The 26,219-nt window shown below is 36.6% G+C and overlaps 2 protein-coding genes across 3 annotated transcripts in view; one reads left to right on the plus strand and one right to left on the minus strand.

The window, feature by feature from the left end:
* Window positions 1–2,000: 2,000 nt before the first annotated feature.
* On the minus strand, window positions 2,001–14,103 carry LOC119794597 (solute carrier family 22 member 4-like). Its single transcript, XM_038302219.1, has 10 exons — window positions 13,244–14,103; window positions 13,042–13,145; window positions 11,455–11,609; window positions 11,124–11,295; window positions 10,914–11,040; window positions 7,039–7,133; window positions 6,641–6,855; window positions 5,553–5,735; window positions 5,261–5,396; window positions 2,001–2,306 (listed from the first exon to the last, which is right to left on the minus strand). Exons 1-10 carry the CDS (start codon window positions 13,631–13,633, stop codon window positions 2,201–2,203), a joined length of 1,683 nt encoding a protein of 560 aa, XP_038158147.1. The 5' UTR covers window positions 13,634–14,103; the 3' UTR covers window positions 2,001–2,200.
* A 6,742-nt stretch (window positions 14,104–20,845) lies between these two features.
* LOC119794594 (solute carrier family 22 member 5-like) overlaps window positions 20,846–26,219 on the plus strand; it is a 37,395-nt gene continuing 32,021 nt past the window's right edge. The window contains exons 1-2 of one of the 2 annotated variants that reach the window (XM_038302215.1): window positions 20,846–21,329; window positions 26,046–26,149. In XM_038302215.1, coding sequence (XP_038158143.1) covers window positions 20,898–21,329; window positions 26,046–26,149 — 536 coding nt within the window. In that variant the 5' untranslated portion in view covers window positions 20,846–20,897. The remainder of the gene's footprint in view (window positions 21,330–26,045; window positions 26,150–26,219) is intronic. The other variant, XM_038302214.1, reaches the window with a different exon arrangement.

Consider the following 26,219-nt stretch of genomic DNA (forward strand, 5'->3'; position numbering starts at 1 on the left):
AGTATCAAAGTGTGTCACAGTGGGGGTGGAGGTTTGACATGAGCCAAATGCAGACTGAAGCTGAAGAAGTTTTCTTGAAGTTTAATTAACAAAAAAGTTCAACAGAAGCAAAAATCCAAAATACTGAAGGTGAGGAACACTCAAAACAAGGGGGCAAAGAAATGATGGCAAACCAGTAAAGAGTGACTGAATAGGAGGAGATTATATGGGAGAGAGAAACAAAGACCAGGCTAATTAGCAGATTGGGAGCAGGTTGAACAGAGGCAAGAAGGGAGCTAGGAAAAAGGAAACTGACACAAGAGGGCAAACAGGAAATATCCAAGAACTCAAATACAATCAAAAATACCTAGAACACAAAAATCAAAATAAGACCAATGAAAACTCAAAATAAAACTTGAAAAAAACCAAAACCATGACAAAATGTGCTATCAAAGTGCAAACCTTTGAGATGCTGTGAGAATTCTGCCCTACAGAGCATAAAAACCACCTGGAATTTAAAAATGGTACTTCAATTTCAACTGGGGAAAAAAAATTGTGTATAAGTATATTAATTCCTTTGATGTAACAGGTGGACAAAGTATAGATAAGGATGCTGGATGGTAGTTTATTTGGTTTTAGATAGATTGTCACTAGGGAACTGTGCGTCACCTGTCAGGACAGTTCAACTTCTAAAAACTCTTATGTGCAACTGTAGTTTTTTTTAGAAGGTGCAGATTGACAGGTTTGGTAATTAACAGTCCCCATGAGTTCTCTATATGTCATCAGTATGTTGCTTTGATATATATCATTCCCTGAAACTTTGCTTAAATAGATCCACATCAAATTACAGCTGGAATCAAGGAGCCAATTTCCAAATTTAATCTGAGCTGACTGCACTCATAAAGCTCTAGGGGCACAATTTGGAAATATCTTATTTGCTTTTATAAATAGAAAACACTTTCAAAGCTGTGAACCTATTTGTGAAGTGCAAACATGTCTCATAAATTTAGTGTTAAGTTGGCAGGCTCAAATCACGATTCCTCATTTTATAATAACATCAATTCTACTTCATATTTGTATTGAGAACAGGCTTCAAGCAGACTGACTTATAGGTATCTTATTTATTCATTTATGAACACTTACTGCACTTATGTGAGTGTGGTGACAATGTTCCTTATATGAAGATGGGGTTATATTAATGTCTTATCAGAATTTGTTAAAGATTGCATCATCAGCACTAAGCTATAGCTATATAGCCCTGTATGGATTATATACAATCAAATTAGAACAATAGCAGTATGAAACAGTAGACTTTTTATTTTCAACTGGTTTTCTCAGAGGGTCGCTGAAGTCATTTAATTAATTAATGGTCGGCTGCCTGAAATCTCCCTGAGGCAAGTTAAAAAAATGAAAATTTCTCCCTACCGTCAACTTTTAAAGTGATAAAGGCTACACATTCTTTTTATCTATAAGGCTCTGGGTGACATTGTAATGTAGAGCTGTGCGTCATCTGTATAGTTATCTTACAGGGTTTCCACTCCTCACTTACAGTAACATCTAATTCAAACACTTTTGAATTTCACTTAGTGTAAAAAACAACTACAAAGCATTAATGCTCTGCTACTTTAGTTATTTACTTTAGTAGAAATTCTAAAAACCTATGAGCAGACATCAGGCCTCGTTGTATAATTGTCAAGAATTTTAAACCATTCCCTGAAGTTTCTGTCTGCGTTCTGTCTACTGGAGTTAAATGGTAATTTAGCCCATCCTGCATATATTGTGTAGGATTAAATTTGGGTAATTATTATGCTCCATAGTTTAGTTATGTTTCCTCATAATATATCACATTTTTTACTAAACTGTACAAAAAAATAAAAAATTATAACCTGGAGGAATAAATAAAAAAATCTCTTTTTAGGAAAAATTAGCCTTCTGTACAACTTTATATAACCCCTATACTAAAAAAAAATTGGGTAGACAAATCAAACACACGGTTAAAGTGGATAAAAATAATTTATTCACTTAGAATTTTGTAACATTATTAGAAAATGTCTTATAGTCATATCCATCAGCTTAGCCTAAAAAACAACACCACAACATTTGGTTTTGTTAATGGTTTCCTGGATCCCCAGTGGGCATATCACAGTGGGAAAATAGTCAGACTTCATCTGATCTCTGCCTAGATCAGGAAAAAAATGTCCATCCTTAGAATGAAAAAAGTTTAAAGGCTGAGTGTTTGCACTTCAGATGCTTCTTCCTGTAGAATGGGTCGTTTACGTGATGCTCCGTTTTCAAAATATTTCTTCTTTTCAGACCGTCCACAGAACCTGCAATGTGTTTAAAAAACAGAAAATGAACAACAGTCCTGATTGTTCTTTCACTGTCAAACATCAAATTTCTTAACTCATCTTTTTCTTATTTAGGTCAGTGGTGATTACAAAAAATCTTTCTTATTTCTTATTGCCAGAATACTTAAAATCATATCATGTCTTTGAATTCAGAAGTTTCAGAAATGTCCTTGGAACATTGCTAAACTGCTCTCTGTTCCTTTAGAAAGGGTTTTGACCCATATGTCCTGTACTTTACAGTTACAGGTGCTGGTCATAAAATTAGAATATCATGAAAAAGTAGATTGATTTCAGTAATTCCATTTAAAAACTGAAACTTGTATATTATATTCATACATTACATACAAACTCATATATTTCAGATGTTTATTTTGTTTAATTTTGATGATTACAAATGACAACAAATGAAAATCTCAAATTCATCATATCAGAAAATTAGAATATTACTGAAGACCAATAAAAACAAAGGATTTATAGAAATGTTGGCCAACTGAAAAGTATGAACATGAAAAGTATGAGCATGTACAGCACTCAGTATTTAGTTGGGCCTCCTTTGGCCTGTATTACTGCAGCAATGCGGCGTGGCATGGAGTCGATCAGTCTGTGGCACTGCTCAGGTGTTATGATAGCCCAGGTTGCTCTAATAGTGGCTTTTAGCTCTTCTGAATTGTTGGGTCTGGTGTATTGCATCTTCTTCTTCACAATACCCCATAGATTTTCTATGGGGTTAAGGTCAGGAGAGTTTGCTGGCCAATTAAGAACAGGGATACCATGGTCCTTCAACCAGGTACTGGTAGCTTTGGCACTGTGTGCAGGTGCCAAGTCCTGTTGGAAAATGAAATCTGCATCTCCAAAAAGTTGGTCAGCTGCAGGAAGCATGAAGTGCTCTAAAACTTCCTGGTATGTGGCTGCGTTGACCCTGGACCTCAGAAAACACAATGAACAGACACCAGCAGATGACATGGCACCCCAAACCATCACTGACTGTGGAAACTTTACACTGGACTTCAAGCAACGTGGATGAAGTGCCTCTCTTCTTTTCCTCCAGACTCTGGGACCTTGATTTCCAAAGGAAATGCAAAATTTACTTTCATCAGAGAACATGACTTTGGACCACTCACCAGCAGTCCAGTCCTGTTTCTCTTTAGCCCAGGCAAGACGCTTCTGACGCTGTCTGTGGTTCAAGAGTGGCTTGACACAAGGAATGCGACAGCAGAAACCCATGTCTTTCTTACGTCTGTGTGTGGTGGTTCTTGAAGCACTCACTCCAGCTGCAGTCCACTCTTTGTGAATCTCCCCCACATTTTTGAATGGGTTTTGTTTCACAATCCTCTCCAGGGTGCGGTTATCTCTCTTGCTTGTACACTTTTTTCGACCACATCTTTTCCTTCCCTTCGCCTCTCTATTAATGTGCTTGGACACTGAGCTCTGTGAACAGCCAGCCTCTTTAGTGATGACCTTTTGTGTCTTGCCCTCCTTGTGCAAGGTGTCGATGGTCGTCTTTTGGACAACTGTCAAGTCAGCAGTCTTCCCCATGATTGTGTAGCCTATAGAACTAGACTGAAAGACCATTTAAAGGCTTTTGCAGGTGGTTTGAGTTAATTAGCTGATTAGAGTGTGGCACCAGGGGCCATCAATTTTGAACCTTTTCACAATATTCTAATTTTCTGATATGATGAATTTGAGATTTTCATTTGTTGTCATTTGTAATCATCAAAATTAAACAAAATAAACATCTGAAATATATGAGTTTGTATGTAATGTATGAATATAATATACAAGTTTCACTTTTTAAATGGAATTACTGAAATCAATCTACTTTTTCATGATATTCTAATTTTATGACCAGCACCTGTAGTTTGTTCTGCCTACACAGAGATAAATGATAGTTACTTCAAACACTCTGGTTTTTTTTGTCCTCTACCCATTTTTAAAGTATTTGTAAGTGTAATTTTGTTTGTTGTTATCTGCATTCATGGGTGTATTTCCTAGTTGATGTCTGGAGAAGTTGTTTGTGAGGCTCCCTATTCTTATTTGAAAGTAAAAATGACTAGAATGTCCAAACTATTTTATTTTCATCAGCCTAATGATGTGTCTCCAAAGGTTGCCACATTTATCCTTGTGTTTGAGTGCAGGTTTTGATTCTTGATACAGAGTCTATATCCTTTTTGGAAGGTTTGACATTTCCATAATCTTGTTTAAAAAGATTAACATTGTTTTGTTTTGAGAAATTTACCAAAGGATAAATCACTTCTCGGAACCTGTTGATTTTTTCTCTTATTATTTTGATATATCCTTGAATTTCAGTTATCCTTGAACGTCACACAAAGAAGTAGCATGTCAGCACAGTGTGCCTCTAGTTACCTCAAGTGTTGTAAATTATAGAGTTGGAAGCTTGTATAGCCACAGGATCATCCAATCTCAAATTGTGAAGGGCACATCAAATTAATTTATACAGAGTTTTAATTTGATAAAAAATACTTTTAAAATGAACTCTGGTATTTCAAACCAGTTCTAAACAGCTAACTGAAAATCTGATTAATTATTTTTTTTGTCCTTTGAAAAATTTAGGTCACTATATAGTCGTCACATATATAGTCGTCTTATCTCAAAGTAGAGCTGTTTGAAGTGATATCTGAAATCTGGTCCATTACAAGGATAGGCTATGATATAACTTTAAATTAGAATGGTTCGTATTGCATCTCATAGAAACATTTACAATAATAAAAACTGCCATTTGTCGTATTTTTCACCCGTCAATATTTATTTTTAAAAATGGTTTTATGTGTCTTTATATAATTTTTTTTTCTTATATTCAACATTATATTTAGAGGAAATTCCTATATAAAAGAGATGCTTTAAAATTCCTTATTCGTATGAACTGCTTGTAGTTCTTGTTAAAATCCAAAAATGATTGAACAACCAATAAATACCCCCGGCATTCCTGCATCTGCTCCACTGTTTCTGGGAGATCTTTGTTGAAGGTCTCTGGTAGGAAGAAGTTAACCACAGAAGAGGCGATGGTGAGGCTTCCCATTAAAATGTAAGGTAAAACCTTATTATATGTGCCTGTAAAATGATAAGAAATAAAAGTCACGTATAATAATAAACTAGTATTCCTCTCTAAGGGGAAATTTTACTTTAAGTATTCTTTGTAGATGCTTTTTGCATTTTTATGATATCTGTGCATATAATGGCTTTGTGACCAACAGAGATAGGAAGTACCTAAATAGATGACGTAAGGAGCTGTGATACTGCCAATACGAGCAGCTGAGGAGCACATTCCCATGCCTACATTCCTCAGTACGGTGGGATAGATCTCAGCAGTGTAGATGTAAACAATGGTGAAAGCCATAGTGAAGCCAAACTTGCCGGTCATTTCCAGTGCCAGAGCAACATAATGGAGTGCTAAAAAAGAATAAGAAAAAATAAATAAATAAAAGCAGTAAGGAGTCTGAGGTTCTTTTAGCAACACAAACATGCCAACATGAGGCTTCAGACCAAAAGCAGATAAAAAATAACAAGCTGCTGATATGTCTCTACAAGGCAAGATCTAAAGATAAAGAAAGACGACAACATGATAATACTGAGGTGCAAGTCCTGCCAAATGACAGGTTGGGTGTCATTGAGCATTATAGCAAGACATTTACTGCCACTTAGCATTACAGTCCAGTTAAATGTAATGGTCTGGTTTATTGTTAAGCTTCAGTTTGCTTTAACATGTAAAAGAAAATTTTGCTTTTCTGGTTTCATACCTGACACAACATGCTTTTAGAATATATATGCATGTATGATATTGTTTTAAAAAAACAACAAAAAAACAGATAATGTGTTACCTTATTGCTACTTTACTTAAACTTAAGTCACCTCACATGTGGCATGCACAATGGTCACGTTTTCCACCCTGTGGTAAACTCTTTGCACAGTCAGCAGCTCAGATACCAGTTGCAACACTGATGTGCAATGTCTGAGTATTTCACCTGATAAAGCTGAGAGTTCTGCATGTGTACATAACCAGCTCAACTTTATTGGGCTTTACCTAATAAACAGCTCGGACAGGCATTATGAGCTTTAACATGATTTAGTAATCTGAAGTAAATGACTACAAAGCCTGTCAGGTGAGTATATAAAAAAATAATTCCTATATAGGTAGTTTTATTTATGTTTCTCCTTTTAAAAGACTAAATACTGGATACATGTTAAATGATTTTGAATTATTTTCTAATTTAGAACAAAAAACAGCGTATGGATTCCCATTAGGGCTACTGATGTTTTCTCTATTTGATATTATAATCAGAAATATAGCGCCTTACTATCAGGAATAAATTGTATGAGCAGAAGAACTCCTCCTCCGATGATAAGGAACGTCGATAGAATTGCTCGTCGTGGACATTTCCTCAGCAGACAAGTAGAGACAATATAGGCGGGTACTTCAGTGATGGCTGATATAAAGCAATTCATATAAGGGTTGCCACTCAGGTTGGAAGTATTCAGGGATAAGCCGAAATATCCGATGTTAATTGCCATCCTGAAAAGACAACAAGTCTGTTAGGGGGGAACTTTTCACCAAAGATTGAGTGTCTAAGACATCAAAAGAGACAGCAAGTCATTTCTATGTCTATATCTTATCTCTTTATGCATATATTTATATGAACTAAGCTGTAAAATGGTTTCATTCTATCTAAAACCTGCATTTAAAACTGTTGCTTACCATAAAAGGAGACACATCATTGTGATGCATCTGACTTTGCTGGACCTAAGAACATCAAGCATTGTGTATTTCTTCCCAGCAGGAATTTTCTCAACCTGGAATATAAGTTACATTTAAAGACACACACACAAAAAAAGAAAAAAATGTCACACAAGTCTATTTTTAGTTCAAGGGTTAACAAATATAAGAGTTAAATTTAATATGTAATCAAACCACCAACACCTTAATATGTCTTAATGCAACTCCATGCAATACAAACAAAGCAGTGATAGCTTTATAGCTGAACGACAATGATTTGTGTAATTTAGAAATCAATTCGGAATTTAAAAGGAAAAACTTTGCTGAACTTCCTTTTAAAGCAGTTAAGGGGCATTTATTTTGCTTTATGGGCTTTATAAATATAGACACAAATGTTGTTCATTCATTTAGGTAAGAATAACTTTGTATATACTGTATTTGAACATTATTTTTATGTCCCAAAAATGTTGATAGGCCATTTATACACAAATGTGCCTTTGTCTACACAAAAAAATTGAAGATCTGGTTGTATGTTTGTCTTTGTGATGGAATTTTTTGCTATTTTTCAACAGATCTTGTTTTTTTTATTTGTCCTGTAGTTATATCTACCATCTTACTGTGACATTTACCTCATTCATTGTCACTGCTAAAGAAAATAATCCTCATAGAATGACGCTGCCTTTACGAGGATTCACTGTAAAGATTCCACACACCTTTTTGAATGTAGGTTGAGACTTAAAATAATAGTACACCCAAAACATGATTAGCCTTCATTTTCTACTCACCCCCATGCTGAACAAAACTCTGGAGTACTTTTTTGATATCTCAAATGCATCTGGAGATCTGGGAGGCTTCTTGCTGTCTGCTGACATTCAAATAATGGAGGTCTATGGCGCCCGAGACAGAAAGGTCCATAAAAGTCCACAAAAACGTGTCAATATTCCTCCATACTGCTCGTCCAATGTAATCCAAGTGTCCTGAGTGGGTAGCATCCAGAATTTACTCGAAACAAAGTCATTTAGAACGTTTTAGAGCCTAAACACTAGTGTATAGGATTTCCTAATAGCGCCCCCATGCGCGCTCACGATTCTACGGAAGCCGGCAGACCAAACCAGCGCATTCAGCTCGGCAAAGAACTCATGCTCTTCCTCAACACTGAAGTCCTCAGACATTTTTCTTTCGTTGTTTCTTTCTTTGCACAGGTAAACAGCACATTTCTTCTTCTACGCTTGCATTATCGGCAGAGCAGACGCTGAATGCGCACTTTCTTCCGGTTTGGTCTGCCGGCTTCCGTAGAATCGTGAGCGCGCATGGGGGCGCTATTAGGAAATCCTATACACTACTGTTTATGCTCTAAAACGTTCTAAATGACTTTGTTTCGAGTAAATTCTAGATGCTACCCACTCAGGACACTTGGATTACATTGGACGAGCAGTATGGAGGAATATTGACACGTTTTTGTGGACTTTTATGGACCTTTCTGTCTCGGTCACCATAGACCTCCATTATTTGAATGTCAGCAGACAGCAAGAAGCCTCCCAGATCTCCAGATGCATTTGAGATATCAAAAAAGTACTCCAGAGTTTTGTTCAGCATGGGGGTGAGTAGAAAATGGAGGCTAATCATGTTTTGGGTGTACTATTCCTTTAAGTTTGGTCTTACCTAACATAAATTTAAAGGTAACAAGTTAATTGATCAATTTATTATTATTCCGTCAAGGATTCCATGCAAGTCTACACTACAGTTGTCTCAGGCACAGCATGTCCTCTGCACAACTTAAGCGCAAGTATAAATGTAGAGATAGAGCAAAACTTAAGTTGTGAGATCTAAATGTTGGTATATAAGTAGATCTCGGTTTAAAGTCTTATACCTGAAATTACTAAAATATTTAAAGATGTAAATTTTCTAAACCCAATTATTTTTTCTTAACTCTCTACAACATTGTCCCCGTCCTCATGGTTGTAATCCTTTGTTCCACAGGATGCTGTTCCTTCTCCAATGTCCTTTAATAGACCTCTAACACTTTAACAGCCACAGCCTTTTTTTGTGGTTAATTGTTAAACAGACAGTATTTGTGTAGCACTTAATAAAGTAAGAGGACTAAAAACCATTCACACTTTATCCAATGATTCACCTGTTCACATGGGTTTTCACACGCTGATGTGGCTACAGTGTGGTACATGTACGTAAGCTACACTGTTGCCATAGTTGCTCTCGGGCAGACTGACAGAAGTGAGGCACCAACAGGCCCCCTGACCACCAACAGAACTGAGATGAATAAGGTGGACTCTATGTACTTGTTTGGTGGCTTTAGAAATAACTGGGTTGCTCTGGTTTTCATTTCGGGGGTGTTTGAGCAAGGAGACCGAACTCTTACCCTAAACAGGCCACATTTTTCAACGTTTTCTTGTAAAGAGCTTTAAAGCCACTTTTAATTTAACTTAACAAGTACATCTTTTCAATGGTCTATCCCAAAAACCAACAGCAAAACACAGCACTTTGTTGTCTGTGGGTGCATCATTATAAAATTAAACCATTCTCGGCTTGGAACAGTGTTATTCAGTGTCTTTTGAAGGACGACGATTAAGTAAACCTAAGAATGTAAAACAAATACTAGTGTTGTAGTCAAGACCACACCAACAGAAACCAAGGACCTTTAGAGGCCATAAAAGGTCTGGGCATTGACTACAACTCTAGCAAATACTTTTCTAATTATATTTCACCTACAGTATTTAAGCTTTTACTGAAAAAATATATTTAAAAAAGGCCTTTTTATGTGACCCTTTACATCATTTGATGAGCAGACTTACACCTCAATGGTTCAGAGCCGATGCATCTATATGCCTGTGGCCTATTTTCCTTAATTTACTTCGGGTCAGAGGATCCCGTCCTGTTTGGCAGCGTGATGTCATGGGGGCCCATGCTAAAAGGGTCCGACCAGGCAAACAATCGAAACTTTATATACAAAATGGATTTTGTGGAAACTTAGAAGGGACTGGCATCCAGTTTAACTCAGACACCAATGGCAACTAAAGGTAAGGTGGAAAACATAAAAAACAAACAAGCAAGAAGTTGTTAAGTACATGCACGTGCTATGAGAATGAACAGAAGAGTGATGCAGTTCTCTTTTTGGCCACAGGTGGCAGTATCATTAGAAATCCCCATAATACCTCTTTAAGTTAACTGATTATTGGAAATTCAAGATTAAAAGGAAGTTACTTTTTGTGTTTTATCTCAGAAACAGAGTTATAGGGTGAATAACCATTGAAACTTAGGTCTAACTTAGACTAGCAGACAAGAATAAATCTATAAAGGAAACTGGAGTGATTTAGTCGAAAAAACAATCAGATCAAGTCTGTTAATTCAATCATCGTTATCACTCAGCCAGAGAGGAGTGCTTTTAAGTGAAATTAGCAGTTACAATGTCCTCCATCTGTACAGTTTTTAACTATTTTCTTTCAGTGGAACATATCTCAGAAAAAGGCCTAACACAGGGTTCTGCAACTCCAGTCCCTGAATGCTACTTTTCTACAACGTTTGGATGCATCACTGTTCGAACAAGCCTAAATCAGGTTAACTCCAAATTAACAGGCTTTTCTAAAAGCCTATTGAAATGCCAATGAGGTAAATTAGCTTTTTAGCTCAGTTTAGTAGGATAATGAATGCATCCAAAGGCTGCAGGACAGTGACCCTCCAGGACTGGGGTTGAAGGTCCTTGCTATAGACAGATTGAGGTGAATAAAACACATAATTGAAATGGTTTTCTCTACATTTCTTCAAATAACACAGAATTGATCATCAACATTAAAAATATGTGAACCAATTGAATTACACAGCAATAAAGATACAACTCTCACCTCAGATTCTTTAAAAAGTACAGATGGTGCCTGCACTTTGTTTCTCCTGGCAGCATCTCTCACAATGGCCTCTGCCTCTGTCTTTCTTCCTTGAATGAGCAGCCATCGAGGTGATTCTGGGATGAACCTATGCAAACAAAAAAAATGCTTGTACATAAAGTTTACACATTTCCTTTACTAAAAAATCAGTGGGTCCTATGACATACATACCACCACAAAGGGATGTAAACCACAGATGTTGCTGACAAAACTGCTAAGAGAGCTCTCCAGTCTCTGATGCCATATGCAATCCAAGGTAGTGTCATGTAGCCGATGCAGTAAAAAAGGAAAGCCCCAAGAGTTGTAAAGAGAACTCGCATGGTTTTACTCAACAACTCTGTACCTGTCAAAAAAATAAAAAACACAAACTGCACATATTAATGACCTGTAAATGTTATTACTTCATTTCTTTTAGTACTGTTATTTATTTTAATATAATTCCTGCTGTATACTGGTTGCTTTTAGATCTTTTAGAGATTTCAAAAGGACAGGGTGAACTTACCCAGTACAAATCCAGAAATGTAGATGGATATCTGAGAGGCTCCAACAAAGAGGAACATGACGCAGAAAATTCTCCAAGACTGAGAGAACGACTGAAGCAGAACGCAGAAGGACTGAGCTGCAAGGGACATGAAAAGAACTTTTTTCCTCCCAAACCTGAAAAGATAATGCAAATTATTTACAGGTAAGTCTTAACGACTGAAAAGGTAAAAAAAAAATTGTTTTTTTTAACCATACAACTGCATTTTATTTCTTTTGTTTTAAAAATCACATTAGACCAATAAATCAGGCAGTTTTTATTTTATTTAGAATTGCTAATGCTAGGGCTCATATGACCAATTGAAGGGCTGTTGGCATAAAAGTTGTTTCTAAAGTTGTGACCACTATCTGCAATCAATACAATTGAAGATTTTGGAGTGTTTAAAAACATGTGGCTTAAAATCTGGACAAAATGTGTGCTGCAGTACAAAAACACCCACACAAATATCATTATATTTCTATTTTTTTGTTCTAAGCCGAAATCATCCTACCAAAACATTTGAAGCAATGTAGTAAAATTTTGCACGTCATTTAAAAATTATAATGACAAAGGGGTAGGGACACAGAATTCAGATTGTTTGAGCTCCAGTTTGACGTTTCTATTCCCATTAACTGCTGTTGTTGGTAGAATCTATTTGATCAAAACCACAGTTAGCACCACAGTTAGCACTGGTGGAATCCTGTTGTGTTTATTAAAACAGTAGTTGGTACCTGCCTAGTCTACCAAAGGTGACAAACTGTTAAAATGACCATGTAGCTACAAAATCTTCAAAATATAGAACTGCTGAAGAAAGCCTGAGATTTAAATAAACATTGTGGTGTCAACAACTGAACATGGGAACTGGTTAACTGCCTGGAATACAAAAATTAACTATATTAAATATTAATTTAGTTGTTTTCAATGATTCCTTTGCATTTAGTTATGATAACATCTACTGTTGACCTCTCTGTCAGGTCAGTGCTGTAAATGGTGTAAAATTGGACTTTTGGATTTACTTTAGCTGTAACAATCATCAAAATTAACACCAACCCTTGAAATATACAATTTTTTGTAAACATTAATGCAGAATCACTATGTTTCCCTTTTTATTTTAATTATTAAAATAAATCACCTTTCCCTATGTTCTTATACAGAGCAAAAAAATATCAAAAAATAAAATATCTTACAGATATGCTGCCTAAAAGACTTAACATATATCCTCCAATAAAAGGAAAAAAAAATATATGGTCAAATCGAGAAGAACAAAAATCGAGATAAAGTGGAAATATGAAAATGATCCAATTCACAGAACTGTAAATGACCTGCTTGTGTATGCATTCACTATAACAGGAGATGGCGCTATTGTCTTTGTCAGCAGTTGATGAGAACTCCTCACTAACATTCACTACATGTCAAAATTGTGAATTGGGCTAAATGTTGCAACAGTTTTCTGTCAGTTCTTTTAGACCGAATTATGCACACAGAGAATGATGCATTGCATAAATGGGCCAATATAGCATGAAAAAGTGGCTTAACAGATTTATTAAAGTGTGATTAAGGATGAAATACCTGTCAGAAAGCTGTCCAGAGATAAGCGATCCAAAAAGATATCCCACAAAGAGAGTTGAGGAAGCAAAAGGAACTTTCCAATGGTTCTCACAAACAAGATTCCACTGTTAAGACAGAAATTTGGATTTGCCATGAAAAAAACAACAACAATGAAGAACAGCAGTAAGAGGAAGAAAAACTAAAAATGCTCTTCCATACTGACCTCAGTGACTATTGTGGACTGGTAGATGTCTTTGCTGTAGTTCCATCCATCCAAACATCCTTCTTGAGGCAGTGTGGTAAGATTAATATCCCTTCCAGGTATATAACCCTCATCAGAAAAATCTTTAACCACAGTCAGATTATATCTGCTGCACTGGCTCTGAACTTCTTCACCACCCATCATTATTAATGGTATGATGGCATTTCTCCACTCCTCTGTCAGGTTGACGTCTGGAATGAGACAACTGTGTTTTGGGGCTGCCCCTGCAAAGATTATGTATAGTCCGTTGAATCCAGTTGACACGAAAACTGTGTTCAAAAGGAAGAAAGTGACCCAGAAGTAGGGACCCATTTGTCCAAGAAACGCAGTCTCCACATCATAGTCTCCCATTTTTCTCTCTAGATAAAATAACCTCCTTTTCTCCTTTACTGAGTGAGACGTGGTGTCCCTCTTCAAGTCTTCAGCTCAGTGCCAAAGTTATAGGGTCGAGCTCTCTGTGGGGTAGAATGGACTGGTCCCTGGGTGGGCCGGAGTCGGAATCAAAAAATTTCCATTTCCAAGTTCTGTAAGAGCATTAAACCAGCTGTGCAAGATTTTATCCTGTATCAAAAACCTCTTAAAGGCTGTTTGACCCACTACGACCATTCACCAAGTGATTGGATTTGCTGAAAGTAAACTAATCTAAAGCTCCAGAGTATTGATCATACGGTATATACCCAGCTACTCCAAGCTACTGTGAAAAAGGTACAGCTGTGGTACTTGTTTCTAAACAGCATTCCTCACTTTTAAATACTCCCAAGAAATCCACATGACTGTACTCTAAATATTGCTAAGTAGCCTTAAGACTGCGGTTGGACCGTGTTAAAACAGACTGTTGAGCAAAACCTGCCTTTATGGAAAGTTCTGCTAAAACTGTATCATCTTGGATGTTTGTTTTACTATCTTAAAGATAAACCTCTAACTCACCTGGGTAGTAAGAAGCTAAATACATTTTGTGGGGCAGTATTTGCAGAAGAACAAATAAATATGTTGCCTTCTAATGTGAACCAGTGTTTGCTAACTGTATTTTTGGAAATAACTTAAAATAGTATAACTGTATGTATAGTTCTGTATTTCTGCATTTAAGGACTGCAACTCTAGAGGGAGACATTCAATATTTGGTCTTGCAATGCTGCTGCTGCTGCTGTATTACATAACCAGTTTAAACTAAATAAAGCTCCTGTGTTGGTGGTTTATTTGCAAAATTAGAGAAAAGATGTATCCAGTTAAGTCATCCTTTGCGGTGTGCACTGTTGAAATCACCAACAGTGTGTTGCTTCTCTTAAAAAAAAAAAAAAAAGATTAAGTAATGTCCCCAAAACTAACGTAATAAGCTTGAAAGACAAAATGGTTTCTGTAAATTCTGCTGGAGAACAGGAAAACATGTTTTTGTGGTTTTAAATTATTCTTAAAAACAAACATTTAGGAAACACCAAGAGTTCAGGCATATAAGCTATGATAATGCATACTAACTCTTGTGAAAAAAAAGAAAACCTTGAAGTCAGGATCACTTTCAGGAATTTCCCAGTCATTTTTCATCATTTTTATCCATGGTAAACCAGTTACAACCATGTTAAGTAATTTAATCAATCCATTGATTAAAGGAAATCTGAAATAGACCCAAAGGATATTAAACTGTTTGCATTATTTCCACTTCCAGTTTGATTACTGCCATGACGGTCTGTGTTTCAGCCGTTATAAGCTTCATTGATACTTAAGAAGATTAGATCATGCTCGTTTGAGTCTTTTATTCTCCTAAGATGACCAATCAAAGTATGGATGACAAACACATTGGTTATCTGAGTTTGAGTTGATCACATCAGAAGATTTTGGTACTACAAAGTTGTAATGTTTAAAAAACTTAGTTTAGTGTCACGTGAAATTAAGAAACATGGAAGTTTCCTTGATCAATGTCTAATCTGGCCTTTTATTTCTATAAAACAAAACATATTAACCAGTAAAATGATCTTGCTTCAATCAATGTATTGACTGTATAAATACAAATATGTAGCTGAGAAACAAGTTAGGACTATGTGAGCCTACCTTTTGGTTGAAATTACTTAGGAGAGGTGTCTTTTTAAAGCTTTCTCTCCAACATCCCACTGAGAATATTTTGCTCTACAACTCACTTTTTGCAGCAATATACCAAGAAGTAGGTTGCCATCAAGTCCAGGAGTTACTTTTTTTTTTTTTTTTTAGCCAATTCTTGGTAGATTTACTTGCATTAACTTTATTTTGTTCACCTTCTCAGAATTGTATTAAACTCCCCTTATGTAGAGCAGAATTATACAATAAAGTCCGTATTGTTGAGCTGGCCAGGTCCAGTTTTAGCAAAGCATTGCGAGACCATGACACTTCCTCCTCCATACCTCAAGGTTAATCTGCAGGAATTGTTATTTGTTTTTATGGCATACAGATTTTCAGTTTTGGTGTACAATCAATGCAGGCCTGCAGTCATCCTTCCAAAGAACAATTTTCAAAGGCAAATTTAAGTCTAGCCTTTATGTTTTTGTTTTTTGTTGAAATTAAAATCTTCTCATGTTTGCAAATGATTTAAATGCCGACCTCTTTTTAGACTTCTTACAAAGAAATAGCTTTAATGTAAACAGCTTGTTTAATCTCCCCACAGTATTACCTGCTCACAAGGCCAGAAGCACATCATACTTCATACCTGAGCAAACGATTAAATATGGGGGTGTCATAACTCATTAACAATCATACATTTTACTGTTCTATTGTAGCATTGGACGGTATGAATTTCTCAGTGTTGAGAAAGAATTCAATGCAATTTTTTAAGTTTTTTTGTTTTGTTTTTTTGTTTACATTTGAAGGCATTTATTGATATAGGCCGGCAACCAAAGTGCTGACTCTAATGTTGTTTGGATTACATTCAGTTTAATTCATGTTTTTTTAATTTCCTAAAGTATTGTTTTAAAAAACTTAAACTTGCCTCATAAAACACTCTTTGTGTTTTCCTCACAATTTTGTATCATGATTCAAAAGGTTAAACGGTGATGCGAGCTTTAATCCAGATTCTTAATGAAACTGAGATAAGCAAATGTGTTAGAAAGAGCCTTGTGGTTCCAGAACCAGTATTTCCCAATTTATCCCTAATGAATACTAAAGTTGTCAGCAATTGCCCAATAATTCCTTAAACAACAGCCTCACATGTTTGATAAGATTAAGGATTGAAAAGCTACTCCCTGCATCAATTGGGGTTAAACATTTTGCAGCCAGCTGGTAATATCCTCTGTACTTTTCCAGTAGGAGGAACTCAAGCTTTTGGTTATTTTTTTCCGCCACGGGGAACAAAAGTATTTGTGTTTTTAAAATTGTTTTCAATCTGAGATTAATTTATGCAACAAATAAAATGTCTGATAAATAGCATCAGTTTTAGCAAGGCTTATTTTATCTGTTAACAGATGATGTCTGTAGCAGGCTGTGTAATCATTAACATGTGCTTTAACACCAGATGTTACTGGTCTGATACAGAGGATCATAGTGCACACAGTCAGTGGTGTAAATGACTGACTGCCTCCACATGACATAATATAAGAGTGCACGTATTCAGCCAGTTTACACATTAAGGCTCAAGCTTTATGCCTGGTTTGTAAGGACATATTTTTAGGTCTGCGTAAAAGCTTGAAAAGTTAAAGGCTCTTAAAGTTATGTAACATATTTTAAAAGTTTTGAAAGAAAAAACACAAGAAAGAGAATAAACTAATAAACCATTTAATAAATTCTGAATATGTACAATTATTCAAAATAATAGATTGAAGTCAGCCACATGGTATTTTTGTAATGGTTCTACCTTTCTGAAAAAGGACTGAGATCGTGTTCTACCCTTGAGTAAAGTTTTCCTGATATCATGCTGTAAATCATGAGTGCCGAAGCACACCGTCCGCATTCTAAATAATCAACAAAAAATATTTATTAACATTTCAGCAATTAGAAACTTGTTATATCAGTTAAATTGCTTAATGCATGCAGGATTTTCTCAAGCTCATCTTTTGGGATGAGCTTCAAGTGTTGCCTCACTGCTATCTTCCTAGACTATATTTTAGCCCCAAGCATACATTTTCTCAGACTTAGATAAACACTCTTGCCTAAATCTGTAGTTTGTCATAGTTTGGGCTTAACTTTATGTGCTTGAGTGTGTTTTTATAAACTTGTAAAGAATTATATAATTCACTTTTGCTTGTTTGTTTCAACCTTTCTAACATATTGTTGTTGATCATTTATTTCGAACACTTAATAAAAAGCAAATATAAGTAAATTAATAAAGTCATAACAAAACAAAACAAAAAAGAAGAAAAAGAAAAAAAACATATGTACATACCATCATGTTCGAAAAGGAGTAGGAAGAAGTAATAAAACTTATTAAATCCTACCCCTGTTCTATATTAACATCTACCTATGTTTAAGCATACATACATATCTATATATATATATATATATATATATATATATATATATACACACACACATATATATATATACATACACATACTCATAGATATCTATACATATATATACACACATACATACTTACACATACACCCGTATCTCAAACACATGCACACATACATGCATATACATACACACCCACATAACTATAGACAGTATACACATATCTCTATCTACATATACGTACACATATATCCATACATATCCATATACGGTACCAAAAACCCTTATCTCTCACACTTTTTTTTTTTTTTTCATATTGTGTGGCATCCAATGCAACAATAATTAATTAGTATATGACTCTTTTTTTTCTATCAATTTAAAATATATAAAGAGGGTTTTATAATACATTATTTATTCTTTTTTTGGCTTTAAAAATTTTTTTTGAACATCTTTCTAACTGCTCTACAGCACCCCCATGTGGATGACTACACTTATTTTTGTCACAGCCTTGGTTCTCAACAATTTATACTTTCTTTGTTTGAATACGAGTTCCATCTGTAAAAGCAAAATATGGTAAAGCAAACACTGGAAGACAAAATTAACAAAATTCCCCAAGAAAAAAAATGTCTATATGGGCACACCAATTCAAAAAACAAACTGGGGTTGATACAAGTTGTGGTTCCAGATGGAAGTAGAAACTTTTTTCTACTGATCTTTCATACAGAGAATTTCTCTTAGCATGAAGAATGTCACCTTTTTATTACAGTATAATAAAATGTGCATATTTGAAAGATGCCTTCTTAATATGGCTGATATCACCTGCAAATCAGCAGTGGCTCACACTTTAGGATTCCTCATTCTCCTGCATTACATACAGTACAGTATGCTAAGATGAAATCAGGTTGGTATTTAAGTTAAGGGGATCTGAGTCGATTCTTGAACTGCAGAAACAAATTTGTTTGCAATGCAACAACCACTTTACTGCTATTTCTGAAAGTATACGATTCAATGGTTTCTTGTTAAATGGGAATGTGTTGGTTTCCTGATGGACTTCATGACTGAATATGAATGAAGCTGCTGTGATGGTTGTGTCTATGTGGAAGGATAGGATTTTGGTCATCTTATATCAATTCCAAACTAAAATCACTGAAAGGTTTCCCAAAGCCGTTAGCATATAGCTGATACAGGTTGATACAGATTGTTTTTGATTAAGAAAAATGTATTCTTTTAAATTAAAAGGCTTTTTTATGTATGTGTCATGTTCTTTTTAAGGGATCTGACCCACATGCAGGAAACCACTCAGAGAACCAGAGAAAAGGTTTAGCAGGTTTATTGAAAGCACGATGAGTTGGATCCAGAGTTTCTCAGAACGCTGGTGAACCGGAACTGGAAGTGAGAAGGGAAGTTCAGTGTTTAGTTCAGGCTCAGTGGGAAACTTGAGGGACGACTTGCAAAAACAGAGACTGAAACGGGACTCACGTTTCCAAGGAAAAGGTGTCCTTCCCAGAATCCAGTTGGTATGGGTTATTCCAGAACTTGGTTGGCTCGTTGGAGGGCGGACAGGGTTTACTCGGGTTTGGTTGGTTCAGAGGAGCGATGGAGCTGACTGCCACTTCAATTTCCTGAAGTACTTGAACGGTTCGTGTGGAAATTTGTCCCCTGCTCTGTGTGAAGCTCAAACAATCCTTTCAGGGGGAGAAGGTCCAAACATCCAGTTTGCATCCCCTGCTCAGTAAGAAGCTCAAACGATCCTTCCAGGGGGAGAGGGCCAAAACATCCAGTTTGCAGGATGACTACCTGCCGAGAGGCAAAGACAAAAACAATAAGGTTAGGGCTCAGGAAGACAAAGACTCAGTTAGACTCTGCTAAACTCAGCTTGGCTAGATTACCCAAAACTTGCAAACACTCTGGCGTCGAGGTAGTGGCAGTCAGCAGGTTAAGAGTCCTCAGATAATGAGGCAACCATCCGCAGGTGTGTGGAAGGGCCTACGAGAACATGGCGCCACCTGGTAGTGGAAGGAGAAAACGCAAACACATAATCCACACAAACTGGATTCCTAACAGTATGTCTAAATGGATTTGTATGTTTTTTGTCACCTGGGAAAGGCAAAGGTTTCACCAACGGAAGCAAATTAACTCCTCCAATGGAAATAATGAGATAAAACACAATTCAATTAATTTCTGTTTATTTAGACAGTATGCAGTCAATTACATTACCACAATGTAATAATGTAGTAGGTTTTCCTGGAAACCTGTAAATTCAATAACACTGTGCCTCTTCTTATCTTAAGGCTACAGTTTTTCTTTGTCTAATGATTACAAAACGCAAGCTGTCAAAATACCAATTTGCCTTTGTAATGTTAATGTTTCTCTTTGTTGATTGCAACAAACTCTGGGAGTCCTCCTGTTCTGTTGCTCTTTAGAAAACCAGTAGGCTCAAAGGTAAATGATAGGCTTGATGAACTTCCTTCTGTCTTTTCCTCGCTGTCTTTATATGAACTCTGTACCAGCTGAGTGAATAGCCCAGAGGGAGGACAGTATCTTCTGTTTTTCTGTCAGTCATTAAAAACGGCAAGGCTAAATTTTAAAGTGTTCTCATAAATCATAACCAGCTTGAAAGATAACCCTACATATATGGTGAAATCTGTCACTTTCTGATATGAACAAAAAGTTATGTATTAAAACCAATTTTTAGAATACATAACACACAGTCTGGGGGATTAAATACTTATTAAGATAAAATCAAGGGCTAAATTCCTGTAAATGTGAAGAAAATATGGATATTATGAGTGAAATTAAAATAATCAGGTAGCATTTACCTGTTAAACTGATCTTTTTTTGTTCACCTTAAAATAAACAAAGCCTCCAAGCTAAATATTGCACAATACAGTAAAGCAAATGCCGTAAGTTTTTCACAGTAACAATAAATTGATTTTACAATGCTTCCATGATGATGTAACAGTGAATTACAATAGGCTATGATTGGCTACTTATGAACAGCTGTATGTTTGTGAGGTGGGTTAATAATTGGAAGATTTACAGTGATGGGTTAGAGTTTGGCAGATATCTGTTCAGAAAGAAGTAAAAATCACACTCCTTCAAAGAGGAGGGAGGGATTGATTTTTTTTTTCTTGAAACACAAAAAAGCTTCAGAAAATCCTCAATCTGAGCTCTTTCATTCCTGCTTCCTTACTGTAGGCTAATCATGCTCTCAGAGCCCTCTGCAGCAAATAAAGTTGCTGATTATGAAGCGGACACTTCCTTCCTTGGAGAATGGGGACGTTTCCAGCAGCGCGTCTTTTTCCTCCTGTGCCTGATTGTCATCCCTAATGGATTGACTGGTCTCTCCATCGTTTTTTGGGCGGACACGCCGGCGCACCGCTGCATGCTGACTGCGCACCTGAACCTCAGCGCCGCATGGAGAAACAGCAGCATCCCGCTGGAGGAGGATGCGAGCCGCGGCGGGGATCTGGTGCCCAGCAAATGTTTCAGATACAAATTGGAGAATTTGATGAATTATTCGGAAACAGGTTTGCTACCTGGAGTGGACGTTAATCTGTCTAATGTGCCGAAAGAAGGCTGCTTGGACGGATGGGAGTTTGACCACAGCGTGTATACATCTACTATTGTGACTGAGGTTGGTTTACCTTAAAACCTTCTGGTTAATATTATCACCTTATCCATTTGATAAGGTCATGTATGAAGTATTAAAACCATTTTTGTTATGGTAAAAAAAAAAAGATAAATTAAAAAACTAACAAAAGTAAAAATGCTTTGGGTACCTATATGGAGGGCAAGGAGTGTCAAAAATCAATAATTAAATAACTTAATAATAAAACTGTCAAAAAAATTTTTGAAAGTGGAAATAAGATGTTAGTAGTATATTTATTTAATACATATACAATACTTATTAAATAAATATTGTAATTTGAAATTATGCTGTCTAATTATTTAGAAAATTTTAATTTTATTTAGCAAATATAAATTCCTGATTTAATAAATGAATTCACAATCCTGCACCGAAGCACAGATGACATCATATAAACTGTCACACATCCATCAAAGACAAAGAGGCAGGACTAGGTCTGCTTCCCTAGAAACCCTGATGTGATTGGCTGCTTCTCACATCCATCAAAGCCAAAGAGGCGGGACCAAGGCTGTTTGCTAAGATGGGTAGCTCGGTCAGCAAGGACCTAAGGAAGAGCTGCTGCAGCGCCCACCGCTCAGAATGCTTTTTCATTTTTGAGTTATGGACAGTACTTTGCTGGCAGACCACGAAAACGAAAAAGCAATGTCCGCTGTGTGTTCTCTTTGATTATGGCATAAAATGTGCAGTCTTAAAGAAGAAAATGAAAATACAAATTGGATGATTGATTACTAATTTAATTTATGAGTCAAATATTGCAGCCACATTCTTAAAATGAAAAGTATTTCTGGAAATGCTTTTTCATTTTCACATTTTACATTTCAAATTGAATTTTGGTATGTATTTGCTGGGGTACATTTTGAAAAATAAATCTCAAGTGTATTTTTGTTTCTCATTTTAATTAAGTAAAAGGATGAGCAGTGTTAAAGAAGAAAATGAAAATGCAAACAGGATTATTGATTACTAACTTAATTTATGAGTCAAACAATGCAGCCACATTGTTAAAATGAAAATGCTTTTTCATTTGAAATATGGTAACAATTTGCTTCCAAACTTACTTAGCAAGAGAAGAAAACTTCCTTCTGGTTTTCTCTTACTCTACAGTCATGAGGAAAGTCCTGGCATTTTGAATTTCATGCATTTGTGACCATAAACATTATATACATAGACACCTCTTGGGTGGGGTCTGCCTATGCTGTGAATGAGTCACAGTGTCCGCCATGTTCAATGTGGTAAATCTGCTGTTATACACTTAATCAGAGAGACTTTAATCTCAGAATATACTTTATATTTGTAATATTTTTATTTTTGTAATATAGTTTATATTCGTATCCCTTTGTCTTCATTCTCCTGACTTTATTCTCGAAAAGAATAAAAATTATTAAAACAATCTAACCTGGCCCTATTACTCCAGGAATGAAATAGTTCTGCAAACTGTGACTGCTCTGACGTTTTTTCTCCTTAATTCTCATAAGATGATGTTTTTCTCATAATATTACCAATTTTGTCTTTTTTTTTTTTTTACTTTATTGTCCAAGGACTTTCTCATATTAGATGGGTGGGCTTTGGTTTAGGATTAATTAAATTATGAAATAATTATAAGATAATTATTTCGTAATTATCTTATAATATAAGATAATTATGAAATATATTTAATAAAATATTTATTCAATATATTAGGCATTTATTCCTAGTGTAAATACATTAAAGTTACATTTGTATAATTATTTGATAAGCTATTTATTTATTGTGTTTAGAGTTGAATTATGAAATTTTGTTTTGTACAGCTAAACATTGTGAGAGAAAAAACATGGTGCAAAAAATGCATTGATAATGTCATTTTAATGCAGACTCTGACATGATTTCGAGTTTTTGAACATCCAGCTGTCTGATGGCAGTAGGGAAGAAGCTGTTTTGGACTCTGGTGGACCTGCATTGAATGCTGTGAGGCATCTTCCCAGACGGCGGCAGGGACCATGGTGGGAGTATGAGGGATCATTGATATTGTTACGGGCTTGGGACATGCAGCGCTGGGATAAAATGTATTTCATGGAGGGAAGAAGAGCCATGAGGATCTTCTCTGCAGTTCTACCTACTCCTCTAACCTTCTTCCAGTCTGAGGTGCTGCAGCCTCCACACCACACAGTGAGACAGCTGGTCAGAATGCTCTCTATGTTGCATCTGTAGAAGGTGGTGAGGATGGGTGGGGGCAGGTGGGCTCTCCTCATCCTCCGCAGGAAGTACATGCACTTTTGTGCCCTTGTGATCAGTGAGGTGGTGTTTATAGTCCAGGGGAGGTTGTGTGTGATGTGCACCCCCAGGAATTTGGTGCTGCTAACCATCTCTACAACTGAGCTGTTGAGAAGCAGTGAAGCGTGGTTGGGCTGGTGATGATCCCCATGATTTTCTCCACATTCAGGATCAGGCTGTTGTCTCTGCACCAGTCCACAAGCTGCTCCACCTCCTCTCTGTAGTCCAGGGCCGGCGATTGCTATAGGCGAGATAGGCAATTGCCTAGGGCGACAAATGTGTTGGGGGCGCCCTCTAGCGTCGCCTTTAGGCTTACTTCCCATTAATCATAGAATTAGAAAAAAAAGCGAATTAAACCGGTAATGAAGCGTCCGTCAGTTTGACTTAACCTTACGTATATATAAATAGCAAAATATGAACAAATAAATATACCACCGTTTTTATATTTATTTTTTCACATTTAAGAGAAAATCGGAAAAGATTCTGATCACTTTTCAAGCGCCCTCCAACCCGGAAGTCGTGACGTCAGAACGGGAGCGTTCATGGCGATCTACTGCACTAAATGCGATAGCCAAAACGAGAAATCTGAAAGCAAAATTTCGACTTAAACCGAGCGATTCCTACCAGGAGACCATTCTGATGTATCGGAGGAAGAATATTTGTGTCTGGAGCCTCACATGTTCGACCCAGATGTTTCAGATGAAGAGAAGGCAGCGGACGAACAACAGCGAGTCGGACCATGAGTGGAGATTGGACGTCAACAGGTGTTATGCCCAAAAGTGCATGCCTGCCGAAATATGCATCCCCAGTCGCGGGAGCGCGCCTCGCTCTGTTGAACTGCATATCGACGAGGAAAACGGATTAAAATATGTTCAATGGAGCTTAGGTTCTCATATTAATGATATAAAAACGTTTAAGAATACCTCTCGTGGGAAAAAAGTTGTGGTTATTTGGCAGATTAATTTACAAAAGTACGGATTTTTTGAACAACATTAAATCCAAAGATTTTGACCATGGTACGGCTGATTTATTTGTTGTGGTCTCTTGTTATTTACACACAACACTAAACCGTGATAGCCGACGTGAATTTGGAGTTTGCAAAGGTTTCTCTTAAGTGGAAAATCAAACGCGCATCTACACAGCACAGCGTTCACAGACCAGTGAGATGCGTTCGCTGCGCGTCAGAAAGCTATGGTGCATTCAGGAGCATTGGAACATTTTAAACTTACAAAAATGAGGCATAAAACAGAACTGTATTTTACTAAACTGTATTGTATTTTTTTGTTTTTTTTGTTTATGCATCTCACTGGTCTGTGAACTTGATTTATTGAATATTTGTTTAATGTGTGTTAAATTTGTTAATTGTCTGAAATAAATTCATTCATTGATTCAATCCAGTTTTTTAGTTATACTTTACCTAAGTGTCCTTACAGATGGTTAAAAGTGTTTTTGCACAGTCCTAACTTTGAGTGTGTAATAAATTATTTAAAATAATAAAAAAGAAAAGGTACTGAAACCTATTCTGGTATTTGTCTATGCATCACTCCATGCTAAGTTACAGTTTTTTCTGAATGCTTAAACACAACCTTGATTCTTATAGCACAATTTCTAAAACTATTAATACTTATAGCAAATCCACTCACTGAGTTCACAAAACTAAAACTCAAAAACTCAATCTCGCCTAGGGCAACCAAAGGGCTAGAACCGGCCCTGCTGTTGTCTTTGTCACTGCCGTCTCTGATGAGGCCCACCAATGTAGTGTTGTCTGCAAATTTGACGATGTGATTGGTGTTGAACCTGGGGATGCAGTCATATGTCATCAGGATGAACAGCAGGGGGCTCAGGATGCAGCCCTGAGGGGAGCCTGTGCTTAGGGTGATGACATCAGAGGTGTTACTGTCCAACCCGGACTGACCTAGGTCTGTTGGTGAGGAAGTCTAACGGCCAATTGCAGAGGGGTGTATTGAAGTTCAGCAGTTCCAGTTTGCCCATCAGATGCTGTGGGATGAAAGCTGAACTGAAGTCCAGGAACAGTATCCGTACATGGGTACGTTTTTCTAGGTGTGCTAGGCTCAAGTGGAGATGGCGCCCTCAGTTGAGCGGTTTCGTTGGTTGGCGAACTGGAACAGATCGAATGTTGGGTGGGAGACTGGGGACGATGTGTTCTTTAGCCAGCCTTTTGAAGCATTTAATCGTGATAGGAGTCAGTGCGACAGGCCGGTAGTCGTTGAGTGCGGGGACCTGAGGCCTTTTTGGAGCATACTGGCACTGTAGATTGGTCTTGTGAGGTGTTAAAAATGTCTGTGAGGACACGAGTCAGTATTGTGGCATTTTTCACATATAGTATTTGTCTGTGATGCTCCATTCTTTTACATTTATTGATAATCATGCTTGAATTTTGGTGTTTGCTTTTAAATTGTGTTTTACTTTCTGCATTTTCTTTTCTTTTTTACGCAGTGGAACCTGGTGTGTGATGACAGCTGGAAGACTCCACTGACATCTTCTATCTACTTCTGTGGTGTTCTCACTGGCTCCTCCATTTCAGGACAGCTCTCTGACAGGTTGTGGACTTGATTTTCTTAGTTTTTGAGAGAGAGGGCTACATGATCTGATTCTTTGAATACAGAAGTG

This window comes from Cyprinodon tularosa, unplaced genomic scaffold, assembly GCF_016077235.1.
Source record: "Cyprinodon tularosa strain WSP-4 unplaced genomic scaffold, ASM1607723v1 ctg484, whole genome shotgun sequence".
Lineage (NCBI taxonomy): Eukaryota > Metazoa > Chordata > Actinopteri > Cyprinodontiformes > Cyprinodontidae > Cyprinodon > Cyprinodon tularosa.

Bases quoted from the DNA above. Each gene is read 5' to 3' on its own strand.
- LOC119794597 (XM_038302219.1), bottom strand. From the start codon at position 13,633: ATGGGAGACTATGATGTGGAGACTGCGTTTCTTGGACAAATGGGTCCC. The intron at 13,146-13,243 runs GTCAGTATGGAA...CTGTCTTAACAG, and splicing joins AGTCCACAATAGTCACTGAG to TGGAATCTTGTTTGTGAGAA. The intron at 7,134-10,913 runs GTGAGAGTTGTA...CTTATATTCCAG, and splicing joins TACTTTTTAAAGAATCTGAG to GTTGAGAAAATTCCTGCTGG.